The sequence below is a fragment of the Muntiacus reevesi genome, chromosome 3, assembly GCF_963930625.1.
Source record: "Muntiacus reevesi chromosome 3, mMunRee1.1, whole genome shotgun sequence".
NCBI lineage: Eukaryota > Metazoa > Chordata > Mammalia > Artiodactyla > Cervidae > Muntiacus > Muntiacus reevesi.
Genome location: NC_089251.1, coordinates 14050768 through 14078020, shown reverse-complemented (window position 1 = coordinate 14078020; position 27253 = coordinate 14050768). Strand labels below are relative to the sequence as shown.

Below are 27253 nucleotides of genomic sequence, written 5' to 3'. Positions count from 1 at the left end.
TATGCAGAACAGTATGGAATGTCTTTAAGAAACTGAAAATAGAGTTACCATATGACCCAGTAATCCCACTCATGGGCATATATCTGGAGAAAACTCTAATTCATAAAGATACATGCACCCAGTATTCATAGTAACACTAGTTCCAATAGCTAAGACATGGAAACAACCTGAGTGTCCACTGACAGATGAATGGATAAACAAGATACATATATACATATATATCTTATTTTCTCCTCAACTCTTTTATCACTTATATACGTCCAATCCCTTGTGTTAAATTCCCACTGTTTGAAATACCTGGAACAGTAGTTCTATTTTCCTAACTAGACCCTGACAATTGATAAAACGTGTATGCATGCATGCATGTGTGCATTTACGTGATATAAGTTCAGTTCAGTTCTGTCCCTCAGTCGTGTCCGACTCTTGAAGACCCCATGAATCGCAGCACGCCAGGCCTCCCTGTCCATCGCCAGCTCCTGGAGTTTACTCAATCTCATTTCCATCGAGTCGGTGATACCATCCAGCCATCTCATCCTCTGTCGTCCCCTTCTCCTCCTGCCCCCAATCCCTCCCAGCATCAGGGTCTTTTCCAATGAGTCAAGATATAAGTTAATTTATATAAAATATTATATAAGCATATATGCACAAGCACACATACATGTGTGTGTATATAATCATGTGGTGGGTATATAAATGCATATAAAGGAAATATTGAGCGATAGGTTTTCAAAGGGAGAGTATAGGAAGACTTTCAGTTTTCTCTCTATATTTAAAATGTCCTTATTAGTTTTTACAACAGATAACTTTGTAGTTTTAAAACACATTCTGAACTTATGGCTGGAGGTGGGAAGGAAGGGCAGAAGGGATAGTTAGGGAATTTGGGATGGACATGTACACTCTGCTATATTAAGCATAGATAATCAACAAGGACCTACTGTATAGCACATGGAACTCTGCTCAATGTTATGTGGGAGCCTGGATGGGAGGGGAGTTTGGGAGAGAATAGCTACATCCATTTGTATGACTGAGTCCCTTCATGTTCACCTGAAACTATCACAACATTGTTAATAGGTTACACCCCAACACAAACTAAAAAGCTAAAAAAAGAAACAGTTCTTTTTGAATAACCCAGTTTTCTAAGTAACTGTCTGCTTATCTGGTGGCAGCTTTTGTCCTCAAAATTTTACATAAAGAGTAGATTAGTATAGTTGCACTGATTTTCCTTATCCATACCCCTAGATTATCCCTCTCCTTAAGCAATATAAGAAATATATATCTAGCTGGATCAGTGAAAATATTTCAGATTTCATTTTCTCCTGACAGATTCTATTTTGTCTAATGTGATCCCAAAAAAAAGACTTCCTCAAAATTCACACAAGATATGAGAACACTATATTTCCATCTGATGTCAATATATTCATTCTGTAACTGCTATATCCTATATTTTATGATTCAAAAAGAAAGGTGAGGAAAAGTATGAATATAACTGTGTTGGTGAATTTGTCATTTTATTAGTGATTATTTTTATGGTGCTAAAATTTGTCAAGTACTAATTTTTTAAAGACAAGACAAAATGATGATTTTAAATTCAGCAACACCAAGGAAGGGCTATAAAATTACACTGACTGTCTAAGAAAGTCATAATTTTTAATAGCCCAATAGAGTTTGAAAGTGCCATTCTTAATACTATTAGATCCAAACTCATCCCAGCAGTATTCCGGTGACAAGATTTTAGTGGGTTTATGGAGGAAAAAATATTTGTTCAAGTGACTTTCATCATGCCACACTGCCTCAATGTTATTTTTCTTGTCGTTCATGATTCCTCTGAAGCACTCCCTAGCAATATTGAGGACCTGAATAGGAGTACCACCAAAGACAGCAGCGTGATAATAAAAGTCCCCCTTACCAATAGGTATATATGCTTCTGATGACTGACTCCTCTCATAAGGTAACTCTGAAGGACTTGTCTTATACCAATGAGCATGCAACTGACCTACTGACTCCCCCAGAGTCTCCAGTCCATATTTTTTTACAAAGATTTGATCCACATCCATGCAGAAGAGGAAGTCAACTTCATATTGGATATGACCCACAACATGTTCACTGATGATCTTCATGCGCATCATACTGATGTCTTGCCATCTCTTCTCTCGCTTTATTTGAAAAATTTTCAGCATTCGGAGGGGAGCCAGCTCTACCCAGGGCACCTGAGAGAAGTCATCCACCAGGATGTAAATGATGACTTTCTGGCCAACCATAAAATATTTATCAGCTGATGTTATAAATGTATACAAATAACGCTCTGCGTATCTGTGAAGTAAACAAGAAGCAATTAAGTTCATCTTCTTGTATGTTAGTGAAACACACACTATTTAAATTACACTTACTGTAGTTTTATCGAAAATGCTACGAAGGAACCAAACATTAGATATGCTTCTTGAGTTGTATTTAAGTAGTGTAAAAGTGAAATTGTCTGCCTTTCCTCTCCCTGGTGAGGTTTTATGGATCATAGGAGAAAAGAGGAATTTCTCATGAGAGGGAATGAAACTTGGTGAGATCAGAAAACTGAACCATGCCCAGCACAAAACAAAAGCCTGAGTTTTCAGGGTTATCAGAGCAGTTGGGACTTGCTTTAGAGATTGTAGGCAGGAAAGGTCATAGGTCATTGCAAGAGCAGTTATTGATGCCTGTGGCTTACTTAGAGTAGTTAATTATGCATAAAAAATCAGAAGTGACATGCTTTGAATCCACTGTCAGCACTGGGTTTCTTATTTTGCCCTATGCCCTTTAATACGGTGCTAAGATTGCTGGACTGGAGGCAGACTTTCTCATTTCCAATCTCTCCAGCCAGCTAAGGATTCTTGTAGTGATAAATGGCCTCAGGTGAATTCAAAAAAGAAAAGGTAATATATGTGACTAGTTCAAATGATGTTTATATGATCATTAGAAATAAGTTCTGGATATTGATCAGAGTCTTAAGAAATACAACAGATGGAGTCAGGAGAAAACTCTCTAGTTTGGATTATCTAAAATTATTAGGTACATTATGGAAAAATATCACTTAAAATATTATATTGAGCTGGAAGCTAGCAAATCAAATCCAAAGTCCATATTTATACATATTTCTTCTATGGTTAGTGCTTTTGTGGAATATTTGCCCCCTCAAAGTAGTGAAAATATTCTCCTATATATTTTTCTAGTAGTTTTATTGTTCTATCTTTCATATTTAAGTCTATTATCCATTTGAGTTAATTTTTGTGTATGATGTGATATGGGGCTGTTTTGCTTCAGTCTCCGACTACTGATAGTGATGTTATCGGCTAGGAGTGCCTGGGGGCACTCGCTGGAGTCCCTACTACTTGTGGTAAGACATCCCTACTTCCCACCAGACATCACCAGAGCCTACGTTATGGCTGGACCAGTCTTTGTCATTCTTATTATAATTTCAAGGAGCACCTCAACAAGAATCATAGGGAACTTTGAGAAAATAAGCTTTATTAATCACAAATCCTAGAGGATACGTGGCATGCCTGGGGCCACACAGTGAGGTCACAAGTTGGAGGTGGTGGGAGACAGAGAAAGAGAGAGAAACACGAAGGACCTGGGTTCTGCCTTTACTGGGTTGAGGGTGGGGTGCCTAGGGTTTTGCGAGTTCACTCTATTGACAAATTTTAAATGTAAAAGCAGAAGTTAAAGCAAGGGAGGGGGGGAAATGGGGTCATGCAAGTGGTCATTTATGTAGATCAGATCACTCGGGACTTTCTAAAAGGAAGATTTCATGGGTAGGGTGACTTGGCTCTTTATCTAATTGTTTAGCTAGTAAGCAATATTTTCATTTGAGATGGATGTTTTTAAAGTGGATATCTCAGGGGATTCCCTGGTGATCCAGTGGTTAGGACTCTGCCCTTTTATGGCACAGGGCCCAAGTTTTCTCCCTGGTCAGGGAACTAAGATCCCACAAGCTGTACAGTGTGGCCAATGAGTAAATAAATAAAATGTATGTCTCAGCAATCAATCAAAAGCTTAATATCAGGCATTTACAATTTAAAAAAAAAAAAAAAACCCTTACTTTCACTACAATGGCAAACATTTTTCCCCCCAATTTTTAAAATAACTTTCTATGTTGGAATGCTATTAGACTTACTGCACAGGATCTTAGCAAGGCCTGCTTCCCAGTTGGTGCTAGTGGTAAAGAACCTGTCTGCCAATACAGGAGACTTAAGAGATGTTGGTTCAGTCCCTGGATTGGGAAGATCCCCTAGAGAAAGAAATGGCAACCCACTCCAGTATTCTTACCTGGAAAATCCCATGGACAGAGGAACCTGGCAGGCTACAGTCCATAGGGTCACAAAGAGTCAGACACGACTGAAGCGACTTAGCATAGCATTAGATTTACAGAAAAGTTGCAGATATATTACAGAGTTCCCACATAAGCTCTACCCACCTTCCCCTATGTATTATATAACCATAGTACATTTGTCAAACTAGGAAATTATCAGTGGTAAAATACTATTAGCTAAATCACAGATTTTATGTGATTTTCACCAGCTTCTTCCCTAATGACCTTTTCAGTTTTCAGGATCCAAACCAGAATACACACTGCATTCAGTCACTAGTCTCTTCTAGTCTCCCTAGTCTCTTCCACTCTGTCAATTTCTCTTCTTGTTGGGTCATGACCCTGACCACGTATTTTGTAAAATGGCCTTCAGTTTGGGTTTCTCTGATTTTTCCTTAGGTGAAGTTAATTTTAAGCAGTCAGACTTATCAGTCTCTTCCTTTATGATTAGTAGTTTCCATGTCTTGATTAAGAAATCCTTTTCTATCCTGAGTTCATGAAGGTATAGTTTTTCTTTTAACTATTGGTCTTCAAACTACCTAGTAATTGATGTTTGTATGTTTGTACATGATATGCTATAGAAGTACAATTTCAGTTTTCCTGTGTTGACATTGATTTTCTCCAACATCATTTATGGAAGTCTTTCCCTACAGGTCTACAGTGCTATTGCCAATGAATAGAAAGTCTTTAATATTTGCATGGTATTTTTCTGTTTTATTTTATTGGCTTAATTGTTCATTCCTGTAGCAGATATTCATGTTGAAAATTTCCGTATAGATACTTTAAATCTATCCTCCTAGTTTCAGCCCCACCTATACTCCTCTAATTCCAGAGGAAATTGATGCCATTTATTCCTGAGCTTTCAGAGGTTCTTTAAAAGAGAGTGGGGGTTTCATGGTGAGGTTAATGAAGCTGTGGTTTCAGTGCCCCGTCCCTCATACAGTAGCCTTCCAAGACTCTGTGTTCTATTCAGGAGGGTGTAGAAAGGAATCAGAAACTCCATCTGTGTCCTGAAGGTAGAAGCACTGCCCCAGAATGGGTTCACTCCCCAGGATCTTGTTACAGATCCTGGGGCAGCAGCTTGAAGAGACCACAGTGAGTTCGGGAGGAGGTCATGGGAAACTTCTTCAGTAAGGAGTCTTCCCTTCCTCCTCCCTTTCTTCCTCTCTCTGTGTTCTTTTTATTAAACAATAAATTACTGTCAATATTTAATAGCAAGTTGCTATAAGCTGATAACTGCTATCATTTTAATGAGTGATAAGTATTGTTCAACTTAATACTTTGTTGTACTTAATACTTTTTTGTACTTTTTTTGGTATGATTTTTATATCAAGGCAGCATTTGCTTCATAAAATGATGTCTAGTCTCTTTTCTGAAACAGATTGTGTAGAATTGATGTTAATTTTTCCTTAAATATTTGGTAGAATTCTCTGATGAAACTATCTTCGCCTAAGGACTTTGAAAGTGAAAGTCCTTTCTTTGTGACCCCATGGACTATACAGCCCATGGAATTCTTCAGGCCAGAATACTGGAGTGGGTAGCTGTTCCCTTCTCGAGGGGATTCTCCCAACCCAGGGATCGAACCCAGGTCTTCCGCATTGCCAGCAGATTCTTTAGCAGCTGTGCCACCAGGGAAGCCCCTTTGGGAGTTTTTAAAATTATGAATTCCATTTCCTCAATAGTTATAGGGTTATTCAAATGATCTGTTTCATGTTAGGTGAATTGTGGTTGTTTGTGCTTTTTAAGGCCCATTGCCTCTAAGTTGTCAGATATGTAGAGAATTTTTATAGTGTTTCCTGATTAGCCTTTTAAAGTCTACAAGGTCTAAGGTGATATACCCTGTTTCTTTCCTCATATTTGTAATTTGCATTAATTTTTTTTCTTGGCTAGTCTTCCTGGGTGATTATGGATTTTATTGGGTTTTTTTTTTTCCCCAAAGAACCACATTTTTGTTTCATTGATTTTTCTCTAAGACTTTTCTGTTTTCAATTTCATGGATTTCTGCTCTCACCTTTATTACTTCCTTATTTCTGCTTTCTTAGGTTTTATTTTGTTCTACTTTTTCTAAATTCTTGAGGTAGATTATTGATAATCTCCTGTTTTCTAAAATAAAACACCTGAATATAAAGGTCATTCAGCAATACCTACCTTCCCACGGCAAACACAGTCAACCCCACAGTAATTTTATGACTTGCATAGTAATTTTCCAGCACCACTTCATCATAAGTGCCGTGCCACACAATTGGAGCTGCCCAGCTGGTAGTTATGTTTGAGCGATTTACAGCACTGTAAGGAAGATATAAGAATTATGAGCAAAATACTTTTTAATAAAATTCTAGTAGATATTGCTAATGTGTATAAAGCCTATGTCTGATTGCAGCGTTTCCTTATTTCTAACCCAGAGCCTTGATGGCATGATAAACTGAAGAAACAGTTTATCAGAAATGGCTCAGTTCAGTTTAGTTCAGTCACTCAGTCATGTCTGACTCTGCAACCCCATGAACTGCAGCACACCAGGCCTCCCTGTCCATCACCAACTCCCGGAGTTTACCCAAACTCATGTCCATTGAGTCGGTGATGCCATCCAACCATCTCATCCTCTGTTGTCCCCTTCTCCTCCTGCCCCAATCTTTCCCAGCATCAGGGTCTCTTCCAATGAGTCAGCTCTTTGCATGAGGTGGTCAAAGTGTTGGAGTTTCAGCTTCAACATCAGTCCTTCCAGTGAACACCCAGGACTGATCTCCTTTAGGATGGACTGGTTGGATCTCCTTGCAGTCTAAGGGACTGTCAATAGTCTTCTCCAATACCACAGTTCAAAAGCATCAATTCTTAGGTGCTCAGCTTTCTTTATAGTCCAACTCTCACATCCATACATGACTACTGGAAAATCCATAGCCTTGACTAGACGGACCTTTGTTGACAAAGTAATGTCCTTGTTTTTTTAATATGCTGTCTAGGTTGGTCATAACTTTTCTTCCAAAGGGTAAGCATCTTTTAATTTCATGGCTGCATCATGAGGGTTAGATCATTACAAAAGTACATGTACTGATTATATTGTTATTCCAAGATCTTTGAGGATGCATAGTTGAAATGTCACCCAACGCCTAAAATAACAATTTCTCTTATAGTTGGACAAGATCTACCATCTTAAGCTTTGGACATTGATTCTTTTCAGCAGCAATATTTTTAAAAATGAACTTCCCAGTTTTCATAATCTGAAATGCTGCCAGTGTTAACATTGTTGCATACTGTCAGAATCAACTTTGTCAGAACTTTGGAAGATAGCCAAATATTTAGAGCAACCAAGTAAAAGTTATCTCAAAAAGAAAAAAAAAGACTCAATATGGTAGGACTAGAAAAACTTTGAGGTATTTTAACCCAGCCTTGCACCAACTCTCTTCCTAGTATAACAATGGTATTAAAAAGACAAAACCATATTATGTTCTCAGTGTGGGTATCTGATTCAGCGGGGAGAAGAGTGGATCTAATTCCCAGGGATTGTGTTTATCTTTTTAACCTATCTGTGAGTTCCTTGAAGGATTGACTCATGGTGCTTTTTTTTTCTTGTACTTAACATTCTCTAAGAATTGAAGGGGAGGGTATTCCTTGAAAAAAAAATTGTAAAAGAACAAACCCCTTCCACCTGAGTCAAAAGATTTCAGTTAAAATAGACACTATATATGTTGAAAGTCTGGGGAGGAAACATTTGAAAGACAGTTCTTTGGGAAGTAAGGGCTTTGACAAGATCTTATGTGTCAATCAGACACACACAGAGCAAGGAACTGAGAAATCCATGCACATGTTCAGGGCAGAATGAATGTTCAGAAAAGATCTGTGAAGATCTGAGGCTTTCACTCCTGACTGATATTTAGGTTCAGTGAACACAAGAAGTGAAAGCTAGGGCAGAGTTATAAACAACTGGGCTGTGCTGAAGGAGGGCCCAAACAGAGAGCCAGTCTTTAAAGGATGCAAGTGTTTTCTTCTGTTTTATTTTCCTTTCTTTTCTGTTTTTTTCCTCTTCTCCTTCTCCTCCTCCTTCACTTCCTCTTCCTCCTCCTTCTGCCCTCTAACACCTCCCTCTCTCAGATTTTAGGCACTTTAAGGAAATCTCTGTCAAACAGCTCGCTGGCCACAACCTAAGGGTAGCTCAGAGACTTCTGAGACCAAACAAGACAAAGAATACAGCCTTTAAAAAAAATAGTTTAGAAAAGCCACTAACAAACAACCATAAAAAAAGAAAGATCTCACATTAATAACCTCACCTTCCACCTTAAGGTGAAAAGGGGGGAAATTAGAAAAAAATGGAAAAACAAAACCAAACAAACACCAATAGCAAATAAGAACAGTGAACTTTGAGGAGGCAAAACTATCTGATTTTCAGAGAATGTATATTATAATACTCAAAATGTCTAGTTTTTAACCAAAATTTAAGAATTATGCAAATAAAGAAGAATGTACAGCCCATTCACAGGAAAACAAATTAACAAGAACTGTCTAGACATTGACTGAGTTTTTCTAAGAAGACTTTAAATCAACCATTTGAAATATGCTTTAAGTGCTAAAGGAAGCCATGGACAAAGAACTAAAGGAAACCAGAAGAACATTGTCTCAACAAATAGAGAATACTAATAAAGACACAAATTACAAAAACAGATGAAATAGAAATACTGAAGTTGAGAAGTGTATAGCTGAAAGGAAAAAATTCACTTTAGGATGTCAACAGAAGATTTGACCAGGCAAAAGAATGAATCAGACACACACAAAATACTTCATCCAACAACAGAATACATGTCCTTCTCAAATACACATGGAATATTCTCCAGGATAAATCTCATGTTAGACCATAAGACAAATCTCAATAAACTTAAAGTGACTGGAAACATACAAACTATCTTTTCCAATGATAATGGAATGAAATTAGAAATCAGTAACAGAAATAAGTCTAGAACACTCATAAACACCTGGAAATTAAACAACACACCTAGGCAACCAATGTGCCAAAGGAAAAAATCATAAGGGAAAAAACCAAAAACAAAAAACTCCAAAATCATGAGGAAATTAGAAAATAAATTGAGGAGGAGCCAAGATGGCGGAGGAATAGGACTGGGAGACCACTTTCTCCCCTACAAATTCATCAAAAGAACAACTGAATGCAGAGCAAACTTCACAAAACAACTTCTGATCGCTAGCTGAGGTCATCAGGCACCCAGAAAAGCAGCCCATTGTCTTCGAAAGGAGGTAGGACAAAATATAAAAGATAAAAAGAGAGACAAAAGAGCTAGGGACAGAGACCCATCCCGGGAAGGGAGTCTTAATAGAGAAGTTTCCAAACACCAGGAAACCCTCACACTGGCGGATCTGGGGGAAGTTTTCGAATCTCAGAGGGCAACCTAACTGGGACGGAAAAATAAATAAAACCCACAGATTACCTGCCTAAAAGCAACTCCCAGCAGAAAAGTACCCCAGACGCCCGCATCCGCCACCATCAAGTGGGGGCGGAACGGAAAGGAGCGGGCGGCATTGCTTAGGGTAAGGACCAGGCCTGAGTGCCCTGAGGGCAATCGGAGGGAGCTTTTGTGAGATTCCAACTTAAAACTGTGGGAGAGCAAAAGAGAGAGAGAAAATTAACCGGCCGGAACACACTGCCTGCCGATTGCAGAACAAAGGGTCTGAGCAAGTCCAGAGAAGAGCTAGCCAGCTGCGGACAGGCCCAGCCCCGCTGGAGGCAGGAGGCAGGGGGGAGGGGAAAGGGGCAAACTCGGCCCCAAAGACGGCATCCCCTACCACACTGCAAACAGGCCTCCAGTTTCCAACCAAAGACTTCCTGAGATTCTGGATGGTCGACATACTCCGGGAGGGTCGTGGCTAAACTCAAGGCGCATGCACCCAACCTGCGCGGGCGGAAACTGAGGCTGGGGCCACGGAGGGGAGAAGGCGCACCGCACCCAGGGAGAGTGCGCCCGTCAAGCTCCTGGCTGTCTGAGCTGCTCCGGCCGGGGAAGGCACAAAATGCAAGCGCAACCGAGTCCGCGCTTTTGTGGAGTACCCGAAAACTGGAACCGCACGCAACGCAGGGCCTGCTCCATATAGAGCAGCCGGGAGCCTGAGCAGCGTAGACGGGCAAAACAGCTCCCCTTCCTCCCCACAGCACGACGGAACTAGCGAACCTGAACAAGAGACCACCTCTGCCCGCCTGTGTCAGGGCGGAAATTAGGCACTGAAGAGACCGGCAAACAGAAACCAAATAAACAAAGGGAACCGCTTCAGAAGGGACCGGTGCAACAGATTAAAATCCCTATAGGTAACACCGACTACACCGGAAGGGGCCTATAGATATCGAGAAGTGTAAGCTGGAACTAGGAGCTATCTGAAACTGAACTGAACCCACACTGACCACAACAGCTCCAGAGAAATTCCTAGATATATTTTTACCTTTTTTGTTGTTGTTGTTGTTAATTTTTAAAAAAAATTTTTTTTCTTTTTTGTTTTTTTTCTCTTTTATTTTCTTTTAAAATTCCCTATTACTCCCCCACTACTCCTTAACTTTCATTTTCATAGATTTTTATGATTTTTTTAATTAGGAAAAAAATTTTTTTCTTGTTTTTTTTTTCTTGTTTTTTTTTCTTGTTTTTCTTCTTTTTCTCTTATTTTCTTTTAAAGTCCTCTGTTACTCCTCTACTACTCCTTAATTTTCATTTTCATTTCACTATAACCTTGCAAAAAAAAAAAAAGAGAGAAGCCCTATTTTTAAATCAAACTTCATATATATCTCTAAAATTTTTTGTTTTTGTTTTTAATATTGTATCTTTAAGAGTCTAACCTCTACTCTAGATTTTTAATTTTTGTTTTTCAGTATATGATATAAATTTTGGACATTTAAGAATCCAATATTCAGATCCCATTTTTATTCAGGAGTGTGTTGATTACTCTCTCCCACTTTTGACTCTCTGTTGTCTACCTCAGAACACCTCTATTTCCTCCTTTCCCCTTCTCTTCCCAATCCAATTCTGTGAATCTTTGTGGGTGTCTGGGCTACGGAGAACACTGGGAACAGACAACTGCATAGATCTGTCTCTCTCCTCTTGAGTCCCCCTTTTTCTCCTCCTGCTCATCTATATCTCCCTCCTCCCTCTCCTCTTTTTCATGTAACTCTGTGAACCTCTCTGGGTGTCCCTCACAGAGGAGAATCTTTTCACCATTAACCTAGAAGTCTTATTATCAGTGCTGTATAGTTGGAGAAGTCTTGAGACTACTGGAAGAATAAAACTGAAATCCAGAGGCAGGAGACTTAAGCCCAAAACCTGAGAACACCAGAAAACTCCTGAATACATGGAACATTAAGTAATAAGAGACCATCCAGAAGCCTCCATACCTACACTGAAACCAACCACCACCCAAGAGCCAGTAAATTTCAGAGCAAGACACATCACACAAATTCTCCAGCAACGCAGGAACATAGCCCTGAGTGTCAACATACAGGCTGCCCAAAGTCACACCTAACACACAGATCCATCTCAAAACTCATTACTGGGCATTCCATTGCACTCCAGAGAGAAGAAATCCAGTTCCACACACCAGAACACTGATGCAAGCTTCCCTAACCAGGAAACCTTGACAAGCCAATTGTCCAATGCCACCCATCAGGTGAAACCTCCACAATAAAAAGGAACCACAGATCTCCAGAACACAGAAAGCCCACTCCAGACACAGCAATCTAAACAAGATGAAAAGGCAGAGAAATACCCAACAGGTAAAGGAACATGAAAAATGCCCACCAAGTCAAACAAAAGAGGAGGAGATAGGGAATCTACCTGAAAAAGAATTTAGAATAATGATAATAAAAATGATCCAAAATCTTGAAAACAAAATGGAGTTACAGATAAATAGCCTGGAGACAAAGATTGAGAAGATGCAACAAATGTTTAATAAGGACCTAGAAGAAATAAAAAAGTCAATTAAAAATGAATAATGCAATAAATGAGATCAAAAACACTCTGGAGGGAACCAAGAGTAGAATAACAGAGACAGAAGATAGGATAAGTGAGGTAGAAGATAAAATGGTGGAAATAAATGAAGCAGAGAGGAAAAAAGAAAAAAGAATCAAAAGAAATGAGGACAACCTCAGGGACCTCTGGGACAATGTGAAACGCCCCAACATTCGAATCATAGGAGTCCCAGAAGAAGAAGACAAAAAGAAAGGCCATGAGAAAATACTCGAGGAGATAATAGCTGAAAACTTCCCTAAAATGGAGAAGGAAATAGCCACCCAAGTCCAAGAAACCCAGAGAGTCCCAAACAGGATAAACCCAAGGCACAACACCCCAAGACACATATTAATCAAATTAACAAAGATCAAACACACAGAACAAATATTAAAAGCAGCAAGGGAGAAACAACAAATAACACACAAAGGGATTCCCATAAGGATAACAGCTGATCTATCAATAGAAACCCTCCAGGCCAGAAGGGAAAGGCAGGACATACTGAAAGTAATGAAAGAGAATAACCTACAACCTAGATTACTGTACCCAGCAAGGATCTCATTCAGATATGAAGGAGAATTCAAAAGCTTTACAGACAAGCAAAAGCTGAGAGAATTCAGCACCACCAAACCAGCTCTTCAACAAATGCTAAAGGATCTTCTCTAGACAGGAAACACAGAAAAGTTGTATAAACGTGAACCCAAAACAACAAAGTAAATGGCAACGGGACCATACCTATCAATAATTACCTTAAATGTAAATGGGTTGAATGCCCCAACCAAAAGACAAAGACTGGCTGAATGGATACAAAAACAAGACCCCTATATATGCTGTCTACAAGAGACCCACCTCAAAACAAAAGGACACATACAGACTGAAAGTGAAGGGCTGGAAAAAAATATTTCACGCAAATGGAGACCAAAAGAAAGCAGGAGTCGCAATACTCATATCAGATAAAATAGACTTTCAAATAAAGGATGTGAAAAGAGACAAAGAAGGACACTACATAATGATCAAAGGATCAATCCAAGAAGAAGATATAACTATTATAAATATATATGCACCCAACATAGGAGCACCACAATATGTAAGGCAAACGCTAACGAGTATGAAAGAGGAAATTAATAGTAACACAATAATAGTGGGAGACTTTAATACCCCACTCACAACTATGGATAGATCAACTAAACAAAAAATTAACAAGGAAACACAAACTTTAAATGACACAATGGACCAGCTAGACCTAATTGATAACTATAGGACATTTCATCCCAAAACAATCAACTTCACCTATTTCTCAAGTGCACACGGAACCTTCTCCAGAATAGATCACATCCTGGGCCATAAATCTAGTCTTGGTAAATTCAAAAAAATTGAAATCATTCCAGTCATCTTTTCTGACCACAGTGTAGTAAGATTAGATCTCAATTACAGGAAAAAAAATTGTTAAAAATTCAAACATATGGAGGCTAAATAACACGCTTCTGAATAACCAACAAATCATAGAAGAAATCAAAAAAGAAATCAAAATATACATAGAAATGAATGAAAATGAAAACACAACAACCCAAAACCTATGGGACACTGTAAAAGCAGTGCTAAGGGGAAGGTTCATAGCATTACAGGCTTACATCAAGAAACAAGAAAAAAGTCATATAAATAACCTAACTCTACACCTAAAACATCTAGAGAAGGAAGAAATGAAGAACCCCAGGGTTAGTAGAAGGAAAGAAATCTTAAAAATTAGGGCAGAAATAAATACAAAAGAAACTAAAGAGATCATAGCAAAAATCAACAAAGCTAAAAGCTGGTTTTTTGAAAAAATAAACAAAATTGACAAACCATTAGCAAGACTCATTAAGAAACAAAGGGAGAAGGACCAAATTAACAAAATTAGAAATGAAAATGGAGAGATCACAACAGACAACACTGAAATACAAAGGATCATAAGAGACTACTACCAGCAGCTCTATGCCAATAAAATGGACAACTTGGAAGAAATGGACAAATTCTTAGCAAAGTATAACTTTCCAAAACTGAACCAGGAAGAAAGAGAAGATCTTAACAGAGCCATCACAAGCAAGGAAATCGAAACTGTAATCAGAAATCTTCCATCAAACAAAAGTCCAGGACCAGATGACTTCACAGTTGAATTCTACCAAAAATTTAGAGAAGAGTTAACACCTATCTTACTCAAACTCTTCCAGAAAATTGCAGAAGAAGGTGAACTTCCAAACTCATTCTATGAGGCCACCATCACCCTAATTCCAAAACCAGACAAAGATGCCACAAAAAAAGAAAACTACAGGCCAATATCACTGATGAACATAGATGCAAAAATCCTTAACAAAATTCTAGCAAACAGAATTCAACAACATATTTAAAAAAATCATACACCATGACCAAGTGGGCTTTATCCCAGGAATGCAAGGAATCTTTATATCCGCAAATCAATCAATGTAATACACCACATTAACAAATTGAAAGATAAAAACCATATGATTATCTCAATAGATGCAGAGAAAGCCTTTGACAAAATTCAACACTCATTTATGATTAAAACTCTCCAGAAAGCAGGAATAGAAGGAACATACCTCAACTTAATAAAAGCTATATATGACAAACCCACAGCAAGCATCACCCTCAATGGTGAAAAATTGAAAGCATTTCCCCTGAAATCAGGAACAAGACAAGGGTGCCCACTCTCACCACTACTATTCAACATAGGTTTGGAAGTTTTGGCCACAGCAATCAGAGCAGAAAAAGAAGTAAAAGGAATCCAGATAGGAAAAGAAGAAGTGAAACTCTCGCTGTTTGCAGATGACATGATCCTCTACATAGAAAACCTTAAAGACTCTACCAGAAAATTACTAGAGCTAATCAACAAATATAGTAAAGTTGCAGGATATAAAATTAACACACAGAAATCCCTTGCATTCCTATACACTAACAATGAGAAAACAGAAAGAGAAATTAAGGAAACAATACCATTCACCATTGCAACAAAAAGAATAAAATACTTAGAAGTATATCTACCTAAAGAAACAAAATACCTATACAAAGAAAACTATAAAACACTGATGAAAGAAATCAAAGAGGACACAAACAGATGGAGAAACATACCCTGTTCATGGATTGGAGGAATCAATATTGTCAAAATGGCTATACTACCCAAAGCAATCTATAGATTCAATGCAATCCTTATCAAGCTACCAACGGTATTTTTCACAGAACTAGAACAAATAATTTCACAATTTGTATGGAAATACAAAAAACCTCGAATAGCCAAAGTAATCTTGAGAAAGAAGAATGGAACTGGAGGAGTCAACCTGCCTGACTTCGGACTATACTACAAAGCCACAGTCATCAAGACAGTATGGTACTGGCACAAAGACAGAAATATAGATCAATGGAATAGAATAGAAAGCCCAGAGATAAATCCACGAACCTATGGACACCTTATCTTCGACAAAAGAGGCAAGGATATACAATGGAAAAAAGACAGCCTCTTTAGCAAGTGGTGCTGGGAAAACTGGTCAACCACTTGTAAAAGAATGAAACTAGAACACTTTCTAACACCATACACAAAAATAAACTCAAAACAGATTAAAGATCTAAATGTAAGACCAGAAACTGTAAAACTCCTGGAGGAGAACATAGGCAAAACACTCTCCAACATAAATCACAGCAGGATCCTCTATGACCCACCTCCCAGAATATTGGAAATAAAAGCAAAAATAAACAAATGGGACCTAATGAAACTTAAAAGCTTTTGCACAACAAAGGAAACTATAAGCAAGGTGAAAAGACAGCCCTCAGATTGGGAGAAAATAATAGCAAACAAAGCAACAGACAAAGGATTAATCTCAAAAATATACAAGCAACTCCTGAAGCTCAATTCCAGAAAAATAAATGACCCAATCAAAAAATGGGCCAAAGAACTAAACAGACACTTCTCCAAAGAAGACATACAGATGGCTAACAAACATATGAAAAGATGCTCAACATCACTCATTATCAGAGAAATGCAAATCAAAACCACAATGAGGTACCATTACACGCCAGTCAGGATGGCTGCTATCCAAAAGTCTACAAGCAATAAATGCTGGAGAGGGTGTGGAGAAAAGGGAACCCTCTTACACTGTTGGTGGGAATGCAAACTAGTACAGCCACTATGGAGAATAGTGTGGAGATTTCTTAAAAAACTGGAAATAGAACTGCCATATGACCCAGCAATCCCACTTCTGGAAACCAGATCTGAAAGAGACACGTGCACCCCAATGTTCATCACAGCCCTGTTTATAATAGCCAGGACATGGAAGCAACCTAGATGCCCATCAGCAGACAAATGGATAAGTAAGCTGTGGTACATATACACTGTGGAATATTACTCAGCCATTAAAAAGAATTCATTTGAATCAGTTCTAATGAGATGGATAAAACTGGAGCCCATTATATAGAGTGAAGTAAGCCAGAAAGATAAAGAACATTACAGCATACTAACACATATATATGGAATTTAGAAAGATGGTAATGATAAACTTATATGCAAAAAAGAAAAAGAGACACAGATGTTCAGAACAGACTTTTGGACTCTCTGGGAGAAGGCGAGGGTGGGATGTTTCGAGAGAACAACATCGAAACATGTATATTATCTATAGTGAAACAGATCACCAGCCCAGGTTGGATGCATGAGACAAGTGGTCGGGCCTGGTGCACTGGGAAGAACCTGAGGGAGCGGGTAGAGAGGGAGGTGGGAGGGGGGATCAGGATGGGGAATACATGTAAATCCATGGCTGATTCATGTCAATGTATGACAAAACCCACTACAATATTGTAAAGTAATTAGCCTCCAACTAATAAAAACAAATGAAAAACAAAACAAAACAAAAAAAAAGAAAGAAAATAAATTGAGATAAATAAAAATGAAAACACAACATGCTAAAACTTATGGGAGACAGAAAATCAGTACTCAGAAGGAAGTGTATAGCTGTAAACATCTATATTTAAAAAAAGGAAGATCTCATATTAGTAATCTCACATTCTACCTTAAGGGGGAAAAGGGGGAAAACTGGAAAAATGGGGGAAAACAAAACCAAAGCCAACAAAAGGAAGAAATAATAAAGACTGGAGTAGAGAGAACTGAATAGAGAAAAAAATGATAGAAGCAATGAAACCAAAAGTCAATTCTTTGCGAAGATTAATGAAATTGGCATACCTTTAATTAAACTGACCAGGAAAAAATCAGAGATGACTCAAATTATTAAATCAAGAATGGAAATGGGGACATTATTATAGACCATATAGATGAAATGGATAAATTTCTAGAAACACACAAACTACTAAAACTGGTTCAAGAAGAACTAGAAAATCCTATAGACCTATAACAAGTAAAGATAATTGAAAATCTCCTAAAAAAGAAGCCCAGGATCAGATGGTTTAACTGTTGAATTCTACCAAACACTTAAAGAATTAACACCAATTATATTTTCAAAGTCTTCCAAAGAAATAGAACTTTCTAACTCATTCTGTGAGGCCAATATTACTTTGATGCCAAAGCCAAACAAAGACATCTCAAGATCAACATCACTAATCATTAGAGAAATGTAAATCAGAACTATAATAAGATATTTCACACACACTAGAATGGCCGTAACATAAGCAAAAACACACACCCCCAGCAAAACAAAAAATAGTAAGTGTTGGAAAGGATGCAGAGAAATTGAAACACTCATACATTGTTGATGGGAACATAAAATGATGTAGCTGTAAGGAAAAGAGTTTAGTGGTTTCTCAAAAAGTTTAACATAGAATTACCACGTACCCAGTAAATCCACTTATAGATATATACCCAAGGGAACTGAAAGTATGATTTCAAATTAAAACTTGTACATGAATGTTTATAGCACCATTACTTATAATAACCCCAAAGTGGAAACGACCCAATGTCCATTTACTGGTGAATGGATGTGTGGTATGTCCATACCATGGCATACTACTCAGCTATGAAAGGGAATGAAATACTGATATATGCTACAGTATAGATGAATCTTGAAAACATGCAAAGTGAAGTCAGACATTAAAAAAATAACAACACATCCTATTCTCCCTTCATAGGAAATGTCCAGAATAGGCAAGTCCAGAGAGATGGAAAGCAGATTAGCGTTTGTCAAGGAGTGGGGAATGAGAAATTACTTCTTAATGGGCAGAGCTTCTTTTTTGCTATAATGAAGATATTCTAGAACTAGATAGCTAGAATTGTACATTTTTAAAAGATTTATTTACTTAAATTTTTGGTTGCGCTAGGTCTTGGTTGCTGCACATGCTTTTCTCTATTTGTGGTGAGCAGGGGCTACTCTTCATTGTGGTGCATGGGCTTCTCATTGCAGCAGCTTCTCTTGCTGCGGAGCGCAGGCTCTAGGCTCTGCGGGCTTCAGTAACTGCAGCATGTGGGCTCAGTAGTTATGGCCTATGGGCTTAGTTGCTCTGCAGCACGTGGAGTCTTTGTGCACCAGGGATTAAACAAGTTCCCTTGCATTGCAAGGCATATTCCTAACTACTGGACCACCGGGAAAGCCCCAAATTGTACATTTTTAAACAATTAAAATAGTGAATTTTATATTATGTGTATTCAAATCTATTATAAAAAAAAAAAAAGACAATCCATGGTGTGGGATAAAGAGGAGAAGAGATATAAACAGGCAGTTTGCAAAAGTGAATGTCCAAGTGGCCAATATTCATATGAAAAGGTGTTCAGCCTTAATGGTCATCAATGAAAAAAAATGAAAAATGCAATAGGAATTGACGTACAGCAAGAGAAAGATTCTGTTAGCTGTTTCAGAGCTTGTTATGGACTGAATTGTGTCCTCCAGATTCATGTGTTGAAGGTGTAATCCCAGTCTGAATAACTGGAGATAGGGCCTTTAGAGAGGTAATTAAGGGTAAACAGGACTTCCCCGGTGGCTCAGACGGTAAAGAGCCTGCCTGCAATGCAGGAGACCCGGGCTTGATACCTGAGTCGGAAAGATCCCCTGGAGAAGAGAATGGCAACCCACTCCAGTATTCTTGCCTGGAGAATCCCATGGGCAGAGGAGCCTGGCGGGCTACAGTCCATGGGCTCACAAAGAGTCAGACACGACTGAGCAACTAACAGGTTAAGGTTAAATGAGGTCATGAGGACGGGGCCAAAGTCAATAGGGCCGGTGTCCATATAAGAAGAGGAAGAGACACCAGGAACGTGTACACAGAGAAAAGGCCTTGTGAGGACACAGCAAGGAGACAGGCAGCTGCAAGTCAAGAAGAGAGACCTCAAAAGAAACCAGACTTGCCAGCACCTTGATCTTCTATTTCCAGCCTTCAGAAACGGGAGAAAATAAATCTCTGCTGTTTAAACACCACCACCACCGCCCCCCAAAATAAAAAGGAGTGGAGATCGAAACTTAAAAGTAGCCTATTTGGAATCTACTTAAATGATTATATGGTTTTCTCCTTTTTTCACCTGTTGTGATTGATCAGTACCTTGAATTATGAGGCTATAACTTACGTGTCTTGTTAGGGGGAGGCTGTGTCAGTTATTAAGCTATTGTCTTTCATACTTAAACCCACCACAGTATACCCTGCTTTATTATATTAAGCTGGGACACTGCAACTCACATTTCTCCTTTGCCAGTGGGCACCCTGTTAGGCTCTACTAATAGGGGGCATTAGAGGAAAATTACAAGGTTGGAGGAAGAAGAAACTTTCTCTTTTCTGTTTCTTGTGGGCTTCTTGTCTGCATCCTGTTCCTGCAAGTCCCATTCCAGCAATGCATTTTACCATAGCAATAGCAGTTCTTTTCCTGAGCAGTTGAATCCAACTTTCAGTTTTTCCAACACGTGCAAAACCAGTCTCGCTGTGCTCCTCCTTAGAAGGGCTGGTTCTCTGCCCCAAGAGGCTTCCCTAGAGCTCAGAGGTGAGCACACCAGTTGAGCCGCATCCGAGTTTATGCTCTGTGAGTTTTTCTCTAAGTTTTCAAGGTATAATAATTCCAGTCTCTTCCTTTTGTTTCTTCAGAACCAGGGAAAATAATTACTTCCTATAGCTGTTCCCTCTATGACACCTTAGAGTTGTATTTTCAGTTTTTCAGGTTACCTAGTTAATGACTTTATGGGTGTCCGTAGGTGCTAAGTTGTTTTAGAAGTGTCTGACGCTGCAACTCCATGGACTGTAGCCTGCCAGGCTCCTCTGTTCATGGGATTCTCCATGCAAGAATACTGGAGTGTCATGCCCTCCTTCAGGGGAATCTTCCCGACCCAGGGATCGAACTGACATCTCTGAGGTCTCCTGCATTGGCAGGTTTTTTACCACTATCACCACCTGTGAAGCCCCTTAACCACTGTATAGTAATCAGCAATTCTTTATACTAAAATCTTTGTTTAAATAGTCAGTGTGCTTTGTATGATCTGATTAGATCTGACAAATGTAGCAATATTATGGGAGGAAGAGTCACGGATCATTATCCAATAATTGATAATTATTATTTGAAATAATTATTATTTGAAAAACTCTTTCCAAAGTTTCAATTAAGAGAGGTCCTCAGATCTACAGCATGAAGGTGAAAGACAGGTGCGTAGAGTAAGAAGATGGAGGCAGAGAGGCCAGAAGAAAGCTGTTGTATTAAAATGCGAAGTGCGCAGACAGCCCACCCACCTGATTTGGGCTTTGGTTCTCTCATTGGTGAAATGAGGAGAAACAACCAAATGATCTCAAATGTACCCTCACATTTTTGACTGTCCGTCATTCTAGGACCCATTGTATTTCTATCATCTAAATTCTCATTCATGGAGGACTTAGGTCCTAATGTCCATTCCCAGTTAATCTCGACTACTGCTTATTTTTTAAAATAACCATCAAAGATCCATCTGCTCTCCAACATTTAGAATGTCAGTCACAATATTGTTGCCATCTGTTCATTTCTATTGAGCAGTCTATGGATTAATCTCACACATATTAGATTTGGAATTCTTACTTGGGAAAAAACCAGTCTGATAGCTTTAATTCTTCTGTTTGAGTATTCACAGACCTATTAGGAAAAATAATGCAAAGAGTCACATTATATGTATAGAGTTTGAGATGTATTATCAGATGTAAAATGCAAAATAAGCATGAGGCAGAAAGTTAATAGTGAACTTTGATAGTTGTGGCATGGAAAAATCATGATTTCCACCCTCAAAGTAATTCTCTGTGCGTCCCAGGAGTCTTTATCTGTTCCCACAGTCCTCATTCTCATCTTCTAATTCACAGAGAAAATGGCAATCATCAGACAGAAGCTCCCTCAACTTTCTGCAACCTCATCTGCAAATTTACCTGTAGTGCCTTCTACCACAATGAAAATATATTCGTATTGTCTACCTAAGGCTAGCTTTAAATATCCTATCTACTCAGCAGCCTTGATTTGATCATTATTCTTGGAAGGATTTTTCTTAAGTACTCTGTTTGGTCAACTGACAATCTTCTGGGCATTTTTCTATGGCTTCAAGTTCTTATATATAAAGATACTTCTCCCATGAATGTAATACTAGTATATACAACTGAGTTCTAAAGTCTTCTACTTGAATTTTGCACAGATGTTAGCAAAGGAAGATGTTTAATGTTAAAGTCATCATCTTTTCCCCAAAGTAGTTCCTCTTCGTATGTTGCCTTAACTCACTGAAACTGCATGGATTTGCATGGCAGAAATATGAAAGTCATTCTCCCCTCAGAGCCCTTCTGAATCCCAACATCAAACCCACCATTAAACCCTGATGGTTTTACCTCCAAAACAACTCAAATCCATCCCTTATCTCCATTCCCTGCTACCACATGACTTCAGGTCAGCATCATTCCTTGTCTGGACTACCATAGCCTCCTTATTGGCCTCACTGTTCACTTTTTAAAAGTTTGTGTACCTTTGAAAAGGTACACAAATGTAAAGAGCACAATATAATGAACCTTCCTTCATGTTTCTATCCATGTAATTAGCAATGTGCTGCCTCTCCTTATCCCTGCATTTTACCTTTACAACTGATTCATGATACATTTCCACTCTGCTTCCAATAACATGTTCCTGAAGCTCCAATGTTACCAATCATTATTCTATTTAACAATGTCCAGTGGCCTCCCACTGTCCTAAGGATCATGTCCATATTCTTTATATAGCTATGATATTCTGCATGATCTGACCCTTCACACTGTTTCACCTACCTCTCCTACCTAGCCCCACATTGACAGTTTTCCAGACTCACTGGCCTTTGGTTAGTCCCTTAAATATGCCACAGGTTCCACCAGCTAATTCCCACATAGCATTTAGGTCTCATTTAAATATCCCTTCTTAAGGGGAGTATTCCCTAATCTACCAGATACATTTAGATTTCTTTCATTAATCACTAATACTTATTGAATACTTTCCTAAGTATTATCTAATTCAATCCACTCCTATGAAATAAAGTGAAGCAGAGAGAGCTTTTATTATCTTGCCCATAGTCACATAGTAGGTGAAAAGACCAACAATCGTGCCTGAGCCCTTACTCTTCCTCTTTCGTAAAAGCTCTATGGCGCTTTTGCTAAGACACCCTGGGAGAGCTGATTCTGGGCTGAGTTGAGGGGATTAGACAGCTGTGGAGCTGAGTCATATGTCATGAGATTGTCTTTGTGCCTATGTACACAGATGGGTGTAACTGCAATGTTGGAATGTGGCTGAGATGTGACATTCTGCCAGGCACCGCTTCCATCAATAACAATGCCTTGGATGATAAGTATACTATGCTACAGCTATAGACTCCTGGTGCTAAGAAGAGCTAATATTAATAATAGGATGATTGTTAGGTTGTATTGCACTGAATACATTTTGGCAGAAAGCATTTTAATCCATTCTTTCTCCCAGCATCTGCTGTAGCAGGCTTTCCTTGAATGTTCCCACCTTTGCCTAGGATTTTCCTGCTTTTTTCAGGTGATGGAGAGTTCCAATGCCCTGCTAGCCATGAGAAAACATACTCGGCCTGGTACATGAAAAGCTTCTTTATTATTTTCTCATATAGCACAGCTCGCCCGAGTATATGGAGTCTCGGTCTTAGTGGGGATGTTGCAGTCATGGAACCATGAGACAGACAAGGACCCTGGACACAACAAGCAACATAAGTTGCTTCCACTTCACTGTGTTTTCCCACGAGCACAGTATCTTATGATACTGAATCTTGGACAAACTTTGAGGAAGTTTCCTCTCTGCACACATTCTGATGGCATGATTTTTCGGGTGGTATGTGATTAATACCTGGGAGTCTTTTAGTCAATACTCAACTCCCATGTGTTTCCGCAGAGCTTTATTTTTTTTTTTTTTTTTTTTAAATATTATTTTATTAGTTGGAGGCCAATCACTTTACAACATTTCAGTGGGTTTTGTCATACATTGACATGAATCAGCCATATAGTTACACGTATTCCCCATCCCGATCCCCCCTCCCACCTCCCTCCCCACCCGACTCCTCAGGGTCCTCCCAGTGCACCAGGCCCGAGCACCTGACTCATGTATCCCACCTGGGCTGGTGGTCCGTTTCACCATAGATAGTATACATGCTGTTCTTTCAAAACATCCCACCCTCACGTTCTCCCCCAGAGTTCAAAAGTCTGTTCTGTACTTCTGTGTCTCTTTTTCTGTTTTGCATATAGGGTTATCGCCACCATCTATCTAAATTCCGTATGTATGTGTTAGTATACTGTAATGTTCTTTATCTTTCTGGCTTACTTCACTCTGTATAATGGGCTCCAGTTTCATCCATCTCATTAGAACTGATTCAAATGAATTCTTTTTAACGGCTGAGTAATATTCCATGGTGTATATGTACCACAGCTTCCTTATCCATTCATCTGTTGATGGGCATCTGGGTTGCTTCCATGTCCTGGCTATTATAAACAGTGCTGCGATGAACATTGGGGTGCACGTGTCTCTTTCGGATCTGGATTCCTCAGTGTGTATGCCTAGAAGTGGTATTGCTGGGTCATATGGCAGTTCTATTTCCAGTTTTTTAAGAAATCTCCACACTGTTTTCCATAGTGGCTGTACTAGTTTGCATTCCCACCAACAGTGTAAGAGGGTTCCCTTTTCTCCACACCCTCTCCAGCATTTATTGCTTGTAGACTTTTGGATAGCAGCCATCCTGACTGGCGTGTAATGGTACCTCATTGTGGTTTTGATTTGCATTTCTCTGATGATGAGTGATGTTGAGCATCTTTTCATGTGTTTGTTAGCCATCTGTATGTCTTCTTTGGAGAAATGTCTGTTTAGTTCTTTGGCCCATTTTTTGATTGGGTCGTTTATTTTTCTGGAATTGAGCTTCAGGAGTTGCTTGTATATTTTTGAGATTAATCCTTTGTCTGTTTCCTCATTTGTTATTATTTTCTCCCAATCTGAGGGCTGTCTTCCGCAGAGCTTTAAAAGATCCAAGGTTCCTGTAGGCTGGCTGCTGGCTTCTGTAACATGCTTCCTCTAACCAGGTCTCATTCCTCTATCAGAGATAGCACTCTGCCAGTCTGCTCTTTCTTTGACTCTTGGTACTTCGACCTTAAACAAATATCTCCACTTGTAAATATCTTTATTTGTAAAATTGCCTTGGTTTGCCCTGCCTATAGGTTTACCCTGCCAAGGACTTGCAGCTAGTCCATTGCCCTCCAACTTATTTAGTCTTCAAAGAAGTCATAGCCTATTTGTGGATAAAGACTTACCAGCACTGATATATCCTCTGTAATTTCTTTGTGCTTAGGATAAATGAAAAGCATTGTATTAATTTCAAACTTATATAAAGGGTTTCCACATTTAATATGACTAGAGATATTTCCCTGGGACTTCCCTGGTGGCTCAGTGGTAAAGAATCTACCTGCAATGCAGGAGGCGTAGGTTCAATCCCTGGGTTGGGAAGATCCCCTGGAGGAGGGAATGGCTAACCACTCCAGTATTCTTGTCTAGAGAATTCCATGGACAGAGAAGCCTGGCGGGCCATAGTCCATGGGGTCACAAACTGTAGGACATGACTGAAGCAACTTAGCAAGCACACAGAGTTCAGTTCAGTCGCTCAGTCGTGTCCGACTCTTTGTGACCCCAAGAACCGCAGCACACCAGGCCTCCCTGTCCATCACCAACTCCCAGAGTTCACCCAAACTCATGTCCATTGAGTTGGTGATGCCTTCCAACCATCCCATCCTCTGCCGTCCTCTTCTCCTCCTGCCCTTAATCTTTCCCAGCATCAGGGTCTTTTCAAATGAGTCAGCTCTTCGCATCAGGTGACCAAAGTTATTGGAGTTTCAGCTTCAACATCAGTCCTACCAATGAACCCCCAGGACTTATATCCCTATAAGCCCATTCATTTTATTACCTAATTTTGTTATCTAATATTACCAAATATTTAATGAACATGTTATATATGAAATATTTGCATACTGCTTAAATTCATATGTTGAAGTCCTAACCCCTAAGGTGATGTCATTAGGAGGTAGGACCTTTGGGAGGTGATTAGATCACGAGGATGGAGCTCTCATGAATGTGATTGATGTCCTTGGGAAAGAGACCCCATGGCAGAGATTTTTCTGCTATTGAAGGACACATTGGGAAGATGGCTGTGTGTGAACTAGAAAGTGTGTCCTCAACAGACACCAAATCTGTTGGTGCCTTGATCCTGGACTTCTCAACCTCCAGAACTGTGAGAAATTTCTGTAGTTCGTAAGCCAACCAGTCTATGGAATTTTGTTAAAGTAGCTTAACTAGACTAAGACACACACTAGGTGCCAAATACATTGTTGGTTATAGCAATACGGTAATAAACATGATAAAAATCATTGCAATTAGGACTGCATGCTACATCTGAAAAAAAAAAAAAAAAAGCCAAAGTAATTATTTGAGATACAAATGACAGAGAAGCTTGCTTAATAACATTTAAACAATGACATTTGTGGGAATTCCCTGGTGGCCCAAAGGTTAGGACTCTTCTTTCACTGCCGAAAGCCATGCAGCACAGCCAAAGAAACCAAGCAAAAGAAAAAACAATGAAATTTCCTAATTGCCAATGAAATCTCTCTACTTGCTCAAATATATGGAGGACAAATACCACACTTAATATGTGAAGTCACCAATATTAGGGACTTTTTTTTTTTAATATCACCCATGCAAAAATGGCAGTTTACAACATGTACTAACATTACACTGTCATCAATTACATAATAACTGTCTTGGTACTTTAACATTGCTTCTCCATGCACATATGGACCTACAAAAATTACATGACCTTTGATCACATTAGAAACAAAGAACATTTATGCTGAAGACTATGTTTATGCTAATATATTTGGATATAATTGGGTATATTTGGATCAATATATTTGGATGATGATTCATTCAGGGGGAGAGTTTATCACCTTTCTGAATACACTAGATCCTTTACCAACATGAGAATAAAATATTATCATGAATTTTTTAAAGTTACCTGAAATGAAACATTCTCTGAAAGGTCCACAGAAACAATAAAAATAATAACAATTGAATTGTTTTCCTTTGGTATCTCATTCTTTCCTGGGAGTAAAAAGAAACAGAAAAAACTAGATTAAATAAAGCAGAATGTACACAGAGTATGCTGTGTTGAATCCTGCTTCTCCATGACTGAAAGTGTAATAAATGAGGTAATAGATATTGGCTGGGGTGTCAGGCACCACTGATCCCTGGATATCTCCACATATGAAAATAGAGTGAAGTCAGTAGAAACACAATTTGAGCTAGCTGCCCCAAGACTTAGGACATTAGCTGGCCTAAGCTGGCCTTAATACAAGAGGTCTTAAAACTTATGTCTTTTCTAAAGTACAAAGGGCTTTTCCTACAGAAATGGAATGTATAAAAGCCACTTCCGAGCCTAGCACCCAAGGTGGGTGTCAGAGAAAA

General features: G+C 38.9%; 1 protein-coding gene across 1 annotated transcript; it reads right to left on the bottom strand.

The window, feature by feature from the left end:
* Positions 1-1616: 1616 nt before the first annotated feature.
* On the bottom strand, positions 1617-26884 carry LOC136162712 (N-acetyllactosaminide alpha-1,3-galactosyltransferase-like). Its single transcript, XM_065927183.1, has 5 exons — positions 26805-26884; positions 25054-25086; positions 21326-21379; positions 6485-6622; positions 1617-2310 (listed from the first exon to the last, which is right to left on the bottom strand). The coding sequence occupies exons 1-5, from the start codon at positions 26882-26884 to the stop codon at positions 1617-1619; spliced, it is 999 nt and encodes a 332-aa protein (XP_065783255.1).
* Between the last annotated feature and the right edge of the window lie 369 nt (positions 26885-27253).

What these genes read in the sequence shown, in the direction of transcription:
- LOC136162712 (XM_065927183.1), bottom strand. Translation starts at nt 26,884, where the DNA reads ATGAGATACCAAAGGAAAACAATTCAATTGTTATTATTTTTATTGTTT. An exon ending in TCAGACTGGTTTTTTCCCAA is followed by an intron (nt 6,623 to 21,325) that starts GTAAGAATTCCA and finishes TCTTCCTTACAG; the next exon opens with TGCTGTAAATCGCTCAAACA. An exon ending in ACTGTGTTTGCCGTGGGAAG is followed by an intron (nt 2,311 to 6,484) that starts GTAGGTATTGCT and finishes TTTACTTCACAG; the next exon opens with ATACGCAGAGCGTTATTTGT.